The sequence below is a fragment of the Marmota marmota genome, unplaced genomic scaffold (genome assembly GCF_001458135.2).
Source record: "Marmota marmota marmota unplaced genomic scaffold, marMar, whole genome shotgun sequence".
NCBI classification, from domain to species: Eukaryota; Metazoa; Chordata; class Mammalia; order Rodentia; family Sciuridae; genus Marmota; species Marmota marmota.
The window spans coordinates 24898732-24916231 of NW_026000082.1; the positions used below are offsets into that span (position 1 = coordinate 24898732).

Consider the following 17500-nt stretch of genomic DNA (forward strand, 5'->3'; position numbering starts at 1 on the left):
TATATATATATATATATATATATATATATAAAGAAAAAGAAAGAAAGAAAGAAAGAAAATAAATCTAGGGCTGGGGCTGTAGCTCAGTGGAAAAGCGCTTGCCTAGAACACATGAGGCACTGGGTTCAATCCTCAACACTGCAAAAAAATTAACAAATAAAATAAAGGCATTCTGTCCATCTACAACTACTAAATAAATAAATAAATAAATAAAATTTAAAGAAAGAAGAAGAAAAGACCTTTGGGTCTCACCTGGTGTGAGATGAAATCTTAGAGTGGTTTTGATTTGCATTTCTCTAATTGCTAGTGATGATGAACAGTTTTTTATGTATTTGTTGACTGACTGTACATCATCTTATGAGAAGTATCTCTTCAGGTCCTTGGCCCATTTATTGATTGGGTTATTTGTTTTTTTGATGTTTAGCTTTTTGAGTTCTTTATATACCCTAGTGATTAGTGCTCTATCTGATGTGTGAGGGGTAAAGATTTGCTCCCAAGATGTAGGCTCTCTATTCACCTCACAGATTGTTTCTTTTGCTGAGAAGAAGCTTTTTAGTTTGAGTCCATCCCATTTATTGATTCTTTTTTTTTTAATTTTAATATTTATTTTAGGAGAGAAAGAATTTTAATATTTATTTTCTAGTTTTCAGCGGACACAACATCTTTGTATGTGGTGCTGAGGATCGAACCCGGGCCGCACATATGCCAGGCAAGCGCGCTACCGCTTGAGCCACATCCCCAGCCCCCATTTATTGATTCTTGATTTTAATTCTTGTGCCACAGGAGTCTTATTAAGGAAGTTGGGCCTAATCCCACATGATGGAGATTAGGGCCTACCTTTCTTCTATTATACGCAGGGTCTCTGTTTATATTCCTAAGCATACTACAGAAATACAGCTATATCAGTGTTTATAGCAGCACAATTCACAATAGCTATACTGTGGAACCAACCTAAATGCCCTTCAATAGATGAATGGATAAAAAAAACGTGGCATATATACAAACAATGAAATATTAGCAATAAAAGAGAATAAAATCATGGCATTTGCAGGTAAATGGATGAAATTAGAGAAGATAATGCTAAGTGAAATTAGCCAATCCCAAGAAACCAAATACCGAATGTTTTCTTTGATATAAGGAGGCTGATTCATGGTGGGATAGGGAGCGGGAGCATGGGAGAAATAGACGAACTCTAGATAGGGCAGAGGGGTTGGAGGGGAAGGGAGGGGCCATGGGGTAATTAATAATGGTAGATTGTGATGATTATTACTATCCAAAGTACATGTATGAAGACACGAATTGGTGTGAATATACTATGTATACAATCAGAGATATGAAAAATTGTGCTCGATATATGTAATAAGAATTGTAATGCATTCTGCTGTCATATATAAATAAAAAAATTATATAAAAATAAATAAATAAAGATCCATCAACAACTTTAAAAAATAAAAAAAGAAGAAGAAAAGGAAACCTAGAAGATGATTCAAATATATATGGAAATTCAGTATATGATAAAATGGCTTCTCAATTCTAGGGAAAAGTCAGACTCTTCAATAAATGGTAGTAGGAACAACTAGACAGATCTTTGGGAAAAGACAAACTTGACTCATACTTTAGAATTAAATTTTGAGGGCTGGGGTTGTGGCTCAGCGGTAGAGCGCTTGCCTCGCACGTGTGAGACCCTGGGTTCGATCCTCAGCACCACATAAAAAAATAAACAAGTGAAATAAAGATGTTGTGTCCAACTACAACTAAAAAAAATTTTTTTAAAAAGATTCAAATGTAAAAAAAGGACTAAAACACTAGTTAGAAAAATGTGAAAAGACATGAACAGTTCACAAATAAATGATACCTAAATGTATAAAAAGTAAACTCAACTTCACTTGTAAGAGAAACAAAAATTAGAACCAAATTTAGATGCCATGTCGTATCTATCAGACTGGCAGAATTTCGAGACTTGCTAAGACACTGTTGGTGAGAATGTAGGGGAAACAGTACTTACTAGGTCAGGTTGAAATCTCTATCAACCTGCATTCTTGAGTGGTTAGGATAAGTTGAGAGTACTCCTGCTGATCTAGGCTGAACATGTAATATGAATGAAAAATAAATCTAGGCAGTATTTTTTCTTTAAACTTTTTTTTTTTAAGTTGTAGGTGGACATAATACCTTTATTTTTTAATTTTTATGTGGTGCTGAGGATTGAACCCAGTGCCTCACACATGCTAGGTGAGTGCTCTTCCTGTGAGCCACAACCCCAGTCCTAGACAGTGCTTTTTAAAACTGGATAAATAACATAAAGTTTACAGGATGGCTGTAATAATTCTCTAAAATGATGCAGATAAACAATATGTGCTGTCCAACAATATGTGCTCAATAAATGTTAGTTCACTCCTTGCCTTTCTCTCCCCTTTATTCTGCCAACATGGCAGATATATACTCACCTGGATCTGCTGGGAGAAATGTGCAATATCTTGATCTGGTTGATTCCCAGAGGCCAGCATCCGACTTTTGTTTTCCATGAACTGCTGCAGCTTGTTGGAAAGTTGTTCAAACATCTCTGCTTGGGGCAATAGCTTCTTTAGGGTACTCTCCTTTTCTTGCTGATGAAGCTGAAGCTGCTCAAAGTGCTGGCTTGCCTCTACCAGTTTCCCCTGCAGCACTGCTGCTGTGATGTTATCTGCTGTTTCCATGAACTGGGTCACCATCTCACGGGTGGCCTCCAAGCTGCTCTTTTGTCGAGCAATGTCCTGCTTCAATTTCTGTCATCAAGAAAGGGCCTATCAGCTTTTGGCTCACGTATTCTAGGATACCTGATCCACAGATTAATAACCTTCTAATAACTCCATGCTCACTTCCTCAAGGGCAAAGAAAAATGGCAACAGAACCTGAAGAATGCTACCTATCTTATTCCCTATAGTTCTCTACCCATTCCAGGTGACTTTGTTATCACCTTTTCATCAGGCTCAACAGTGGTTTTGAAACTGAGAAGAATTACCTGTTGTTTTTTTTTTTTTTTTAGGTCTGAGGATCAAACTTAGGATCTCATACATGCTTTAAACTTTCGATCCTCCTCCTGTCTCAGCCCCCCGAGCCACTGGGATTATAGGCATGCACCACCATGCATGGCCACCTCTAAATCTTATTAGAAGATTTATGAATGTAAATTTTTCTCCTGTTGCTTTTTCAAAATTGTAATTATGGAACATGGCAAACATTGTTTATAGTAACTCTTGGAACATAGGTCTTACCATATTATTGGCCAGGGCTTCTTGGATGACTCCTGATGAGAGTGATGCCACCTGCTCCCCTTCTAGGTTCTGTTCAACTTCCCTGATGGACTGCAACAGGCTCTCCAGGCTTTCCTGGACACTTTGAGACTGGGCAATTGCCTTCTGTAGCAAAGCAGAGCGCTCAGCCAGGCTACAGGATAGGCTTTGGAAGTGGCTGAGTATGGAATCTAGAAAACCAAGGCCATCAGAGGAAAGAGTGGGTACTCTTTTTGTGTTGTGCTTCTAAAAATAATGTATTTAAGTTGTACATATTAATGATAATAATAATCAACATTAAGAAAAATGAAGGAATATACCTGAAGTGCATTATTTTTGGAGGTAAATTCAATAAGCTTTAGTTATTTGGTACTAAGAACCAGAAATTGTGACAGATGCTGAGGACTAAAAAGAACATGAGGTCTCTTTCTCTACAAACTTAAGACTCTAAAACAGAGCACAGGTAGAGGAAGGAACATTACAACTAAGTAAAAACAAAGTCATAAATGCTGTACTTGTATGAGAAGTACGTCTTAGAGAAGCCTAGAAGGAACAATTATTATTTCTCATTTTTTATTTCTTTTAAGGAATGGGCATGGTGGTTAGGATTTTATAAGGAAGTAATCTCTTAGTTACCTCTCTTTCTCTCTCTCTCAAGACAATTAAGAACTATATATTTATGGTGTACTATATATACATATTTAGTAAAAACTACACATATGTATAAATTTATGGTATACAAATGATGTTTTTAAGATACACGCACATTACAGAATGGCTAAATCAAATTATTTACCATGCACTTTACCTCATGTATTTATCACTTTTTGTCTTGAGAACACTAAAATCTACTCTCTTGGCTATTTTCAAGTATATAAAATATTGTTACTAATTATAGTCACCATGGTATCCTTGGCTGCTTCTTGAAAAATAAGCAAGACTTCATCATGCATGTTTATCATCATGAAAAAACGTTAGCAGCTAAGACATAGGAAGAACTTCAGGGATAATGTAACGCAGAAATGATTGGGTTGCTTGGGAAATAAAAGGAATAGGTTGTGGCTAGAAGGTAGATGCCTGGGTAAAAGGGTGAAGCCAGATTGTAAAGGTCTTTTCTCAATACTGCAAGAATAAAGCTCACTGGGTGATGGGCAATTTGATGAATTTATGCTTACTTGTGTCTATATCCTCAGCCCCTAGCCTAGCGCTTCAGATACTTGTATGATACAATGTGCTACATGTTGTCAAACAGAGGTTTTTACTAGAATTAAGGAAGCACTATTGCTTCATACCTGTAGTTTCTTGAACATGCTTAGGATCCAAGGATGGCTCCCCTTCAATTTCCATGAGATCATGAGCTACTTTTTGGAGCTTTTCTACAGGTACTTGGTGCTCAGCCAATTCCTCCTGTAGCTGCTGCTTGTTCATGAAAGAAAGAAAAAAGACATCTAGGTGAGTAATCAAAGTTGATTCCAGGAACCTAGAACTATAGGAGCATTCTAGGATAATTCTCAGTTAATCCGTAGTCATAGACAAGAGAATGAACGACTCTAGATATCTAGTCCAAGACATCCCAATTATTACCTTAAATCTGGGCAGTTTAAATCACACAACACAAGGCCTTGATAGCATTCAGGTGGGTCCAGGCTTACCTTTGTTGTTGCAAGCTGCTGTTGCAGGACTCCAGGGTCAGAGGCAATAGTATCTGAGAGAAGCTTCTCCACACTGGCCTCACAAGTCTGCAGCCAGGCTTTTAGGCTGTCAGCACTGCTCTGGAATTGCTGATATTGGCCTAGCAGCATGTTAAGGTAAGAGCCCAATCGAGTACACTGTACCAGAGAAAGAAAGGAAAGGAAAGCTTTAATACAGCTAAAGAACAGCTCCCTGGGCCAACTCTGCTACAAAGAATTCACTATAACTTCACATATAAGTTGTTCCAGTTACTCTGGATAGATGGGTAGCAATCATCTGCAAGTGGGGTCCTCATTGTTTGCCTCATATTATTCACCTCAACCTTATTAAATACCCAGGAAGACTTAATGAGTTCAATGGCATGCCACCAAAGAAATAAACATTACGTTGCAAGGATTTATAGATTGAAAAAGTGTTCCCCTTTGGGAACTGGAGATGTTGGCAGAAAGCATAAAACAGGTAAGAACTGACTAGATTCTAAACTTTAGGTGGAAGAGGGAATTCTTTGGATAGAAAAGATTAGGACTCAACTCTCGATACTCTGTTCAAAAATTAAGATTGTACAATTGGTTTAAATTTCCCTGCACTATGTCTCTTGGAAGCCAAAGATGCTGATCAGGATACAAGAAGGTGAGTACTTCCACCTTCACGACTGATATGAGACATATTCCCAAAACTGCTCGGGTCAGGCTTAGTTCACAGGCTTATACATTCTGCATTTTTTGCATGGTTTGTGAAAAACCTCTGTCTGTGGTTTATATATTGCTTGCCTACATACTCTGGGGTTCTTACTTTAAGCTCTAGAAACCACCCATGGTTGTGTGAGGGCCACCATGATTGTTTCCCCAAAGGCTGCCAGGTTTCCCCTTACCTTTGAGTGAAGAACAGTATATCTTTCTGTGGCATCCTTTAGCTTCTCTTTCACTAAGTTTCTAGTTGTTGATGGTTCTTTGCCTTCCTCAAAGCTGTTTTCTGTGTCCAAGACTTTCTGTCCTGAGATAGTCACAAATCTTAAGTCTCCTTTGTGGGAAATGACATCCTCTGAGAAGCTTCCCTGCCTCTTCAGCAAGGAGGGCAGGGCTTGAGGGCTGTTGTTTCCCTTGTGCATGTTCTCCAGCTCTTTCTCAGAACGTTCTAGCCAGCTTTCAAACTCTCGGTGGTCCTGCAGAAATTTCTGCAGTTCATCCCGGAGTGTCTGCACCTGCTTCAGCTCCGCCTCTGACTGTGCGAGGGAAGCTACATATTGTTCCTTAAGATCTCCTAACTTCTTTTGTAGCATCTGTTGTTCCTCGGTTGTAAGATTGTGGCCCTGCTGGTCCAGGAACGCCTGAGCTGACTGGGTAGCCAGAATGAAATTTTGCTGCTGGGATAGCAATTCTTGGTGATGGGCCTGGCGAATAACCACCCAAAATAAAGAATAATCAGTAGGGAAACCCAAATGATTTGTCTGCCTACATCCAGAGGTAGAGAGAAATTTCTACCTATACCTCAATAGGTGACTGTAGGTAGACAATACCCATATTAAAGATGAGATATGTGAATACCTAAAGATGTTACGTGTCCTTACTAAAGTCATGCAGACAGCTAAAGGTCAGAACTGTGACTAGAACTTAATGCTCTCACTAGAGCTAAGGCTACAAGAATATACAAAAGCCCAATTAATAACCATCTATGACAATGCAAGGGGTAAGTAACTGGATGAGTCATATGTATGACAATATAAAAGTACAAATACTTAACTGTGAAACATGTCAACTCATATGCCATGAAGATTGATTCTACTGGGAAATACCTTGGAAAATTAATTCATTAAATAGAAAGTAAACTGTATTTCTAGATAGGATAGGTAATTTGTATTTTGTTTTAGTAATGTACTATGTCTACAGGCTTATATGACCACTTTTTTTTCTATTCCACTACATAATTGTGGGGTTTTGCTTTGTTTTAAAACACAAAATAGGAACAGATCCTGGGGAAGGAGATACTAGGAACAGTAAGGCATGTTAAAGAATTTGTAGTTAATCTTGGGACCATTAAAAGGGTTAATCAGGGATATAGCATTTTAGAAAGATCATTTTAGAAAGTATAGGGAATGGTGTGAAGGATAAAAGCCAAGAGGCAAGGAGACCAGCAGAAGCTGCTAAAACAATACAAGGGAAAGTTGAAAGTCATCTAAACTAGAAATATCTCAATGGAGATGAAGCCATGTGGATAACTTTGAAAGAGATAGGAAGCATGGGACTTGATACAGGAGAATGAGAGACGTAAATCCAGGATGACGTTTAATTCAGGCAATTAAGTGGGAATATAGGAAGGGAAACACAATTAATTTTTAGGTTGAGGTGATTGTGGTCTCAGTCTGCCTTAAAGAGGCAGATGGATTTATGTATTTGTTTGAAGCTCTGGTCTGGCATCAGAAGTGGAGAGAAATATACACATTAGTGAGACTGGTAACAGAACTGTTACCAGACTATCCAAGCAAAGTATATTCTGAAAGAGGAGAACAAGGCCTGGGATTTACCTATAAGCATAACTGTTTCAAAAGCTAGACAGAGTGAAAAAAACCAGAATGATTAGGCAGAGTAGTGCTGTGGAAACTAAGGGAGAAATTATTTCTTTTTTTTTTTTTTTTTAAATTTTTTATTGTTGGTTGGAGAAATTATTTCAAGAGGAACAGCCAACAGTATCAAAGCTACTGAGAAAAAAAAAGAAAAAAAGCTACTAAGACATCAAAGAAGACACTGGATTCAGGGGCAAGGTGATTGTGATACCTTCACCAAGGCAGAAAAGATTCCTCTGGCATAGTGAAGACAAGCTAACATCCTCACCTTTATCTTCTCACATTGCCTGTCCAATTTCTCTGGGGCTTGGTTTACCCCCATGTAACCATCAGTGGTATCCAAGGCTCCTTTCTCCAGGCCAGCTCTAGAGAGTTGCTCCATCCCTGAAAGACTAGTCTGTGGCTGTCCACCAGATGGTCCCACAGATGTCATCCAATCCAAGAGAGCATCAATCTTACTCCTATTCTCAGCCAGTTCTTTTGCTGCTTTACTCTAAAAGTCATAGAAGTAGTCCAGTGACAAGGCCTTAGATACTCAAATATAAAAACACAGATAAGTAAAGGTATATGGGGGGTAAGGGTGAAGGGTTATACTAAAGAAAAAGAGACACTCTAATTCTGGGTATATAAAAAAAAGAATTACTACTATCTTCTGCAATCTGTTGAGAATAATTACTTAAAACAATCTCTAGATTGCATCTGTATCTTATTATTAAAGAAAAAAAAAGTTAGGGGGAACTCCAAGATTTAAAGTCCTTAAGAGATCATTTAGTCTTGCCACCCCAGCAAGGTTTCACAGAATTCTTCCTATGTATGCAGAAGTCATACAATGGCTTGGTAGAATAAGAAATAGCAGGGTCACATCCAATAATCTGGCTGCTCTTCCTGAAAGGAAAAACAGACTTCACCCATTTTTATCTCAGCCAAACAGAATAGTTAGTTTTTAAATTTGCCTCTCAAATTCCATTTACTGGCTCTTCAAATATTTTAGTAGGTTATGCCAAGTTATATATTTCAAAATTTATCTTCAGGTAACTTATTTCTAATTTCCATGTTTCCTGATCCCTCATTAGTGTCAGAGTACAAGGCTGAATGAAGGAGTCAATCTATCTGCCAGCGTAAAGTGGGAGACAGAAGACCACTCAAGACTTTACCCTGTGTGTGATTTTTCCTGCCACCACAATTCACATAATAACTACAGAGGCAGCCTGGGAATAGCCTGTGGCCTAGAACTCCATAGTTATTTTCCTTTAATATCTTAGTTCACCAGTCTAGATTCATGTTAGAAACATACTCTCTGTTTTTTCCTCCTTTGATGATACCCTAAATTCTTTCATTTAGCCAGAATACAGATAGCAAGTTTTTTGTTTGTTTCTTTCTCTCTCTTTTTTTGGGGAATATACAGTTTTTATTAACCATTTCTGCCCTGAAGTCCTTCTAGATGTTTCTTTTAAAAAGAAAGACTGGCTCACAGACCTTCTTCTGAAGCAGCCCCTTTTTATGACTCTAAGTTGTCTGAAGGCAGTTTCCCCTCATCTTTTTTTTTTAAAAACAGTACTGAGGATTGAACCAGGGGTGCTCTACCATTGAGTTATGCCCCGCAGCCATTTTTATATTTTATTTTGAGGCAGAGTCTAAATTGCAAAGCCTGACCTAGATCTTGCCAGTCTCCTGAAAAGCCAGGATTATGGGTGTGTGCCACCATACCTAGGTCTCTCATCTTTTATGTAGGCACAAAATTTTCATTTGGAAAAACATTAAATATCACAGCAGTCAAGGTACCTTTTCAGTCTCCTGCTGTAAGGCTGAGGTCACTGCTTGCTCCAGCTCCTTCTGGGCCACCCGTGTCCGTTCCTGGAGAGCCTCATATTGCTCCCTCGCCTGATGAAGTTTTTCCCGAAGAGCTGTCAACTCCTGGGGGCTCAGTTTGGTATGATTCTCTTCCAGGAACCCTTCGATGTCTTTGACAACAGTGGTAAATGAGGTGGCATGATTCTGAATATCATCCTGTAAATCCTTAACACATGAAAACAGGAATGGCAGAGCCTTCAACTTTAGTACTTGCAAGTCCTCTAAAAGTACTAAGATGGAATGGCTAGGATGACATATCTACATGTAGTCCCTGACCATAATTTATATAAGCTTTATACCTTAAACAAATGTAAAAAATTTTTTAAATTTAATTTTCTAAGCAAATATTTAGTGTAGACAAAAAGGAGATTGCCCATAAATATGCTGAATAGCAGAGATCTTCATTTTGCAATGAATTAGCCTCAAAGTGATGATGCTAATCATGCTACTTAGCACGATTCTAACTGTTAAGGCTTGTTAGATTTTTTTATACAGTAGGCCTCCTTCTCCACTGTTTCAATTTCTGAGCTTTCAGTTAGTTGAGGTCAAGTGTGCCACCCCCCCCACCAAAAAAAATCTATGCAAGTTCCAGAAATAAGCAATTCATTCATAAGTTTTAAATTATATACCATTCTGAGTAATGTGATAAAATTACAATGTCTTCTCTATCCAGCCTGGGATGTGAATCATCCCTTCATCCAGTGCATTCATGTTGTACACATGAGCCATCTGTTATATACTTAGTAGCCACCTTGGTTATCACATCACCTGTTCTGGTGTTATAGTGTTTATATTTCCAGAAGGTTCATTTTACATAATGGCCCCAAAGCATAAGAGTAGTAATGCTCTTTATCCCAGTGCATTGTTACACATGTTCTATTTTATTGTTAATTATTGGTTTTAATCTATTGCTGCATCTACTTTATCTTAAGTATGTATATACAAGAAAAACATAGTATGTATGGTTACCTACAATTTGAAGTTTCAGGCATTCACTGGATCTTTAAACATATCTCCCAAGATGGGGGGACTATTGTATTCTCTTGGTTATCACTCTGGCCTTATTGATCCCACCTAATTTTTCACTAAGTGTCCTTTTCTTCATTCTTTTTTTTAAAGCTATATGATCTATATCCCAGTCGTTTTTCGTTTTTTTTTTTTTAATGGTACCAGGGATTGAACACAAGGGCTTAATCTCTGAGCCACATCCCCAAAACTTTTTTTTTTAATATTTATTTTTTAGTTGGACACAATATCTTTATTTATTGTGTGGTGTTAAGGACTGAACCCAGGGCCTCACATGTGCTAGGCAAGGGCTCTATCGCTGAGCCACAATCCTATCCCCCCAGTACTTTTTATCTTTCTATTTATAGAGAGGATCTCACTAAGTTGTGTAAGGCCTTGCTAAGATGCTGAGGCTGGTTTTGAACTTCCAACCCTCCTGCCTCAGTTTTTCAAGCTGCTGGAATTACAGGCATGTGTCACTGTGCCCATCCCCTGTCCTTTTATATTTTTATTTTTTATTTTGAAAGAGGCTTTTGCTAAATTGCTGAGACTAGACTTGATCTTGTGATCCTCCAGCTTTACCTTCCTGAGTCACAGGATTACAGGCATGTGCCACTGTGTCTGGAAAGCCACCTTTTGTTCTTTGCAGCCCAGCTGAACTAGCTGTCTTTCAGTTTTAAATATGTTGTGTTCAGCCCCACTCACACTTTAAGACTGATGTATAAGCCTCTGCCAGTAGGTTTTCTTCCTCTCATCCCCTCATAAACTTAACCCTACATGTCTTTTGCTGCTCAGTTTAAGTGATATTTCATCAAGGTAATCTTTTCTTATACTCTAGACTAGACTGGGTCTGTTTGGTATAAGTTTATATATAACTTTACCTTTTTACATACAACAGTTAATAATTAGATGTTCATTTTTGTGATAATCTGTGTAACTGTTTTGTTTTCCCCACCAGCCTGTGAGCTTCATGATGTTTGTTCAACATTGATGCTGACACTACTACTATTCCTGGCACATAGCAAGCCTTTTTAAACATTTGTTGAAGAAATTAAAAAAAAAAAAAAAAAAAAAAAAAAAAAAAACAGAAATCACACTGACCTTCAAATCTCTTTGGTTCTTCTGCAAAGTAGAAAGATCTTGCCAGGAGGCACTGCCTTGGTGGCTCACCAGTGCCCTTTCTGCCTGTTTTACCCAACTGCAAAGATCCTCCAGTTTCTGATGACAGGTACTTTGCTGTTTCTGCAGAGTCTAATTAAAATGCAAAGGAGTCAAGAGACAATTAATAACTCCCATTTTACAAATGCCATTCCCTGAAATGCAAAATAGGAAGGTTATAGATTAAGGATGGAAAAGTTGATGAAAGACTAGAATGGGAAAAGGCACAGAAATCATATTCAGGAAGCTCCCCTCATTTGGGCAGTGTTGATCTGGGCCAGTGGTCAAGTTGACAGTCAGAGGTGCTTTTCAGTTCAGATTTGGAATTGGAAGTTCCTTTGCCAGAATTCAATTCTTATCTTTGGAAATGGAGAATATTGAAATCCAAACATGACAAAGGTGATGATAATAAATGAGTGATTCTGACCTATTCCTCCTCTGGAACTAGAGGATTTGCTATATATGAAGTCTAAACATGGAAAAGTACAAGAATTAGAATTGAAAGAAAAATAAAGGACTTGGATAATTCATAAGCTAATTTAGCTTCTTAATAATGAAGCTGACTTTATAAATCAAACGTCTCAGAACTGTAGAGACCCATTAAATAGAATGATTGAATGTCAAGCATAAAGAGCTTAATTTAACTATTTTGAGAAAGAAACTTCCCCAAAATAGCAACTAGCTCAGTCCTTTAGATGTCTACACTGTTTATCACAGGTAAAAAGCCAGGCCCTAGGAGAGAGAAGGTATATGTTTCTGTGCCTGATCCTTTCCCCAGATCGCATCTCAGCTGCACAACACTGAAGCACCTGATTGAGCAATTGAGCATGATGTGTTTTCCTAACCATCCTTCTAAAACCACTTTCCACCAGTTTCTGCCTTCTGATGGCATTTTAGTCACCTGCACTTACAAACAGGTGCCCAAATTGGCCCTCTCTCCCCCTCTTTAAGACAAATAGAAGGGCTCTGGAAGAGAACTCCTAAGAGCTCTTCAGCTGTAAAACGGGATCTTCATGGGTTAGGATGGGTGCAGACTGAATCTGAAAAAAGCAAAGCAAACAAGTTAACACAGAGACATACACACGCATTCAGGGCAAATATAGAAAGAAGCAGGGCATTTCTGACAATAACAAGGTTAATAGACAATGTGTAATTAATTTCATGCTCTGGGAGAATGTTCACATGCAGTTCTATCATAGGCCTATCTGAACCTGAGCTTGGTCTTAAAGTGGCTCAGACCAATTACTTCATTAATTACCCACATGCTACTGCTACACCATGCTATATAAATTACTACATGAGGGCATTGCACATGTTCAGGTTTGGGAGGTAACCTTAAGCATTTCATTTCAATCTCAATATAGTTTAAACAACTAAGCAGTAGTTGGGAATATATGGCACTGACTAACCTAATTTCTTTTAAGTCTGACTCAAAAGCTCAATTACATTTTGCACAATATTTTAAAACAGAGCCCCTGAGATACAATTTCTGATTATAATGACAATTCTAATATCACCTTGCTATATCCCAACTTATTATTTAAGCAGTAGAAATACCATAAACAGCTGGATGTGGTGGTGTATGCCTGTAATTCTAGTAACTTAGGAGGCTGAGGTAGGATCATCACAAGTTTGAGGCCAGCCTCAGCAACTTAGTGAGGCCCTTAGTGAGACTTTGTCTCAAAAACAAACACACACACAAACAAACAAACAAACTAAAAAGGGCTGTGGATGTATCTCAATGGTAGAGCGTTCGTGGGTTTAATCCTCAGTATCAAAAAAGAAAAATCATAAACACACTATTTGAGGTATTCAAAGGTTATAATGTTTCTATTAATGAAATTATGATCAATTTGAGCTTTACAAGAAGAGGATTTGAATGGCAGATAGTAGTGTGGTTAGATTTTTTTCTTTTTTAAAAACACTGTTTCCCATGATTGACTAAATAAGCATTGGGCACTTTAGCATGAGTAAAGGCACCAGAAAACAATAATTCAAAAGTGCTTAAAAAAATTAACACTCTGAAAAAAGTTAAAAAATTAATATTCTGATAAAAATGTCCTTATCAGCTGTTTCAAAATAGGAAAAGAAATCTATTGTGAAATCATATGGAAAGCCCTAGAATAAAACTAATTTTCGGAACCATTCTTCTTAAGAGCTCAGAGTCTTTGTATATTTTTCAGAGCCCTCAAAAGAATGATGAAGGTGAAAGTAATGGAGAGAAAGGGCTAGCTATGTGATTTTTATTGGAAAGTCAGAGACAATGAGATGCAGTGACAGTAGCATCTCAGTAAAATGAGAACACTTGCACATGAAATCACACATAAACACATAGATTCTCTCTCATACACACAAAACCAAAAATGTGGTAAGAAAACAGCTGGAACAGCTGCCTCCTCAATCAGAACCAAATAGGCCTGAATGACAAGAAATTTCAAAATTGCTAACTCCAGGCTCCTGCAATCATTGATACATGAAGGCTGGCCAGAAAACCCCCAAACAGAGGACATCCCAAAAGACAAGCTGAGCCCAGTTGCTGGTTCAGTCTGACCTTAACCCAGGTTTCCTGCTGCATTTGGTGAAGATGGCCCTGCAAGGCATTTGTCTGCGCTGTAGTCTGTTCCATAAGATCCTGAAAGGACCTCTGCAGTTCATTCAAAAGCCTCAGCATCTGTCGATTCTGCTGAGAGGACAAGTCCTGTGCATGCTCTGAGATAAATAACTGAATATCAAAAGCAAGAGCATCCAGCTGAGATTTCCTTTCAGCCATGAGCTGTTTCAAATCCTAAGGCAAGCAGGAAAAGGGAAAAACAAACAAATAAATAAAACTTCTATTCTTCTATGAAAATCAAAGACTTAAAAGAATCAAAGAAAGGTTAATTTCCTTTATTTTTACAACTGGCACTACAGTCAAACTAGCACTGGAAGTCTCTCTCACTTTCTATCTTTCCAACTCCTCATAAATCATGTTTCCTTTATTGGACCTTAATTTCCAAATACTAAGCTATCAATTATTTATGCTTACAGAATCACACTACTACTAATCCAAAATACATATGATTTTTAAAAAGGTTTTAGAATATATAACATGAATTTCTAGTCTAAGATGCATGTAATTGTACTTTCTTAGGTTCAAATATCTATCTGGATTTGTCAACAGAGAGTTACTGATAGGCCAGTACTAAGAGAACATAAAATTTAATTGTGATTCATTAAAATTTGATTTTTTAAAAAAATATTTTTAGTTGTTAATAGACCTTAATTTTATTTACTTATTTATATGTGATGCTGAGAATCAAACCCAGTGCCTCACACGTGTAGGCAAGCAACTCACCGCTCCAGACCCATAAAATTTGACTTTTAAACAATGCCATTTATATATTTTATAGTCATACTTTCTTATTTTCACTCCCTTAAAGTAATAAAAACTGTCCAAACAGTAAAGTCATCTGCTTTCAGATAATCAAAAACATGCAATTTTCCCCCAAACATTTAGTGATTGTTCACTGTTATATTGGATGCAATCAAAACATTTAAGATGTTTTTATCTCTATCACACTGAAACTGAGAGTTATTGATCCTAGAGAGCAGGCAGAAGGGCATCTTGGATACTTATCATAAGAGAATGCTTTCTTCATCTGTGGGCATATGGGTTTAGGAAACTACCTTGACTACCATTCTCCTTCCTAAGAGAACTGGAAGAACCTATAACTAGGGGAGAGTACCAGTGCATGAGATTTGTTTTCACATCTCAATATAATAGGAATTCATTCCCTGCTTCTTTATTAGATCTTAATGAACAGATAAAGCCTGTCCACTTTTTTCTCCCCCAGTGATATCTCTGGATAAAGGGTATGAAAGAAAAGGCAGGTAACTAACTTTTTGTTGTTGTTGTTGTTGTTCTGGGGATTGAACCCAGGGTTGCTCTACCACTATATCTCTAGTCCTTTTTATTTTGAGACAGGGTCTCAGTAAGTTGCTGAGGCTGACCTCAAATGTGCAATCCTCTTGCCTCAGTCTCCCAAGTCACTGGGATTATAGGCATGCACCATTACACTACCTAGGAGGCAGGGTAACTCTTGAAAGATAAAAGAAGGATAAAAAAAAGGTTATGTGTAAGGTTGATCATGGACAAACCTTTATGTCTGCTTTTCTTAAGATTGGGGAAAGAGGAAAGGACAGAAAAGGAGGAGGGGACATCTCTAGTTCCTTCTGAATTTCTAAAGAGTTTCAAAAGAAGGACATCTCTCTTTAAGATAGGGTTGAAAAACTCATGTGAACAATATCTTACAAAATCTTAACAACAACAACAAAAAACAATATTGGGGGAAATCTCTCTGATTAGATGTATCTCACAGTCTTTTCTCACACTGACTGATAAAAGGAATCAATTAATTTGTAACTTAAAAGAAGAAAAACATCTCCCTAGATCAGAGGGTCAGCAAACTATGTCCCTTTGGCTAACTCTGTGCTGCAAAACTGAAATATGTATTGTCTGACCCTTTATAGAAAAAGTCTGCCAACTCATGCTCTAGGTTACTGATCAATATTCTCCTGAAATTGGTATATGTGTGTGTGTGTCCAGGATTAGGTCTTGGGCAAAAGAGAAACAAGGGACAGATTCTAGATGTTAATTATAAAGAAGAGGTAAAACTGGTAATAGTTCACCCTACAGACTCTCAGAGATAGATGAAAGGAGAAATGATCATAATCACTGAAGCTACAGGGATGTGGTAACTTTAAAAACTAAACATAGTTGACTCTATTTCTGAAACTCTATTTCTAAAAAAGATGTGGTTTGCCTAGCAGGAAATACAACTCAAAGGACAAAAAATAAAACATTTTTGGGAATGGGTAGAAACCTTACCTCATACTCTTGGAGAGAGTGATTCAGGCTGTCAATATCTGTCTCACTGTCATATCTTTTGCTGTTCAGAATAAGACTGGTATTGCCAACCCAAGCTCTCAGACCCCGAAGTTTGCCTTCTAGTTGCATGTGCTGATTTAACACTGAAGCCTAAGTAATAAACAGCAAATCAGGTTATAAACTCTCCAGGATTGTCTAGTCTTTGTGAGGGGAGAGAGAGAGAGAGAGAGAAAAGAAGAAGAAAGGAGGAGGAGGAGGAGGAGGAGGAGGAGGAGGAGGAGCAGGAGGAGGAGGAGGAGGAGGTTTGGCAGATTCTTATAAAATGAAATATAAACTTACCCCATGACTCAGTAGCCCCACTTCCAAATATTTACCTAAGAGGTAAATAGATGGGAATGTTCACAGTGGGCTTATTCATAATCACTAAAATTTAGACAAAACTAAATGGCCCTTTCCTGGTGAATAGAAAAACTATAGCATATTCATGAAATGAAGTACTACTCGGAAATAAAAACTAATGAACTATACCCAGCAGCTCGAAAGGCTGAAACAGGAGGATTGCAGGTTCAAAGCCAGCCTCAGCAACAGTGAGCAACTCAAGGAGCAGCTAAGCAATTCAAGGAGATCCCTGACTCTAAACAAAGTACAAAATAGGGCTGGGGATGTGGCTCAGTGGCTGAGTGACCCTGAGTTCAATCCCCAGTACTAAGGGAAAAAAAAGTAATGAATGACAGAGACATACAACAGGGAAAGACCTCAGATGCATTATGCTAAGTGAAAAAAGCCAGATTGAAGGCACTTATTAAATGATTGAATGATAATATTGATTGATTGAAATGGGGCTCATGTGGGTCCAGCTGTCTTTTTTTCTTTTTTTGAGTACTCTCTCCCCAGTCTGTTTTATGTTTTTATTTTGAGACAGGGTTTTGCTAAAATGTCTGGGGTGGCCTGGAACTTGCAATCCTCCTGCCTCAGCCTCTTAAGTCACTGGATTACAGGTGTGTACCACTACGCCCAATAAGGTGGAGGGATTTCAAGTTTGAGGCCATCCTGGGAAATTTAGTGAGACCAGTCTCAAATTAAAAAAAAAAAAAAAAA

The 17500-nt window shown here is 37.9% G+C and overlaps 1 protein-coding gene across 31 annotated transcripts in view; it reads right to left on the reverse strand.

Annotated features, from left to right (window-relative positions):
* Window positions 1–17500, reverse strand: part of Macf1 (microtubule actin crosslinking factor 1) — a 334558-nt gene that overhangs the window by 108176 nt on the left and 208882 nt on the right. For 26 of the 31 annotated variants that reach the window (XM_048815707.1, XM_048815706.1, XM_048815705.1 and 23 more), the window contains 6 exons: window positions 8168–8173; window positions 5833–5879; window positions 4922–5098; window positions 4562–4685; window positions 3252–3460; window positions 2445–2762 (listed from right to left, as the gene is read on the reverse strand). In XM_048815707.1, the coding sequence (XP_048671664.1) occupies window positions 2445–2762; window positions 3252–3460; window positions 4562–4685; window positions 4922–5098; window positions 5833–5879; window positions 8168–8173 (881 nt within the window). Of the gene's footprint in view, window positions 1–2444; window positions 2763–3251; window positions 3461–4561; window positions 4686–4921; window positions 5099–5832; window positions 6352–7789; window positions 8015–8167; window positions 8174–9303; window positions 9538–11478; window positions 11629–17500 lie in introns of all 31 variants that reach the window. The other 5 variants (XM_048815714.1, XM_048815718.1, XM_048815716.1 and 2 more) reach the window with 1 other exon arrangement.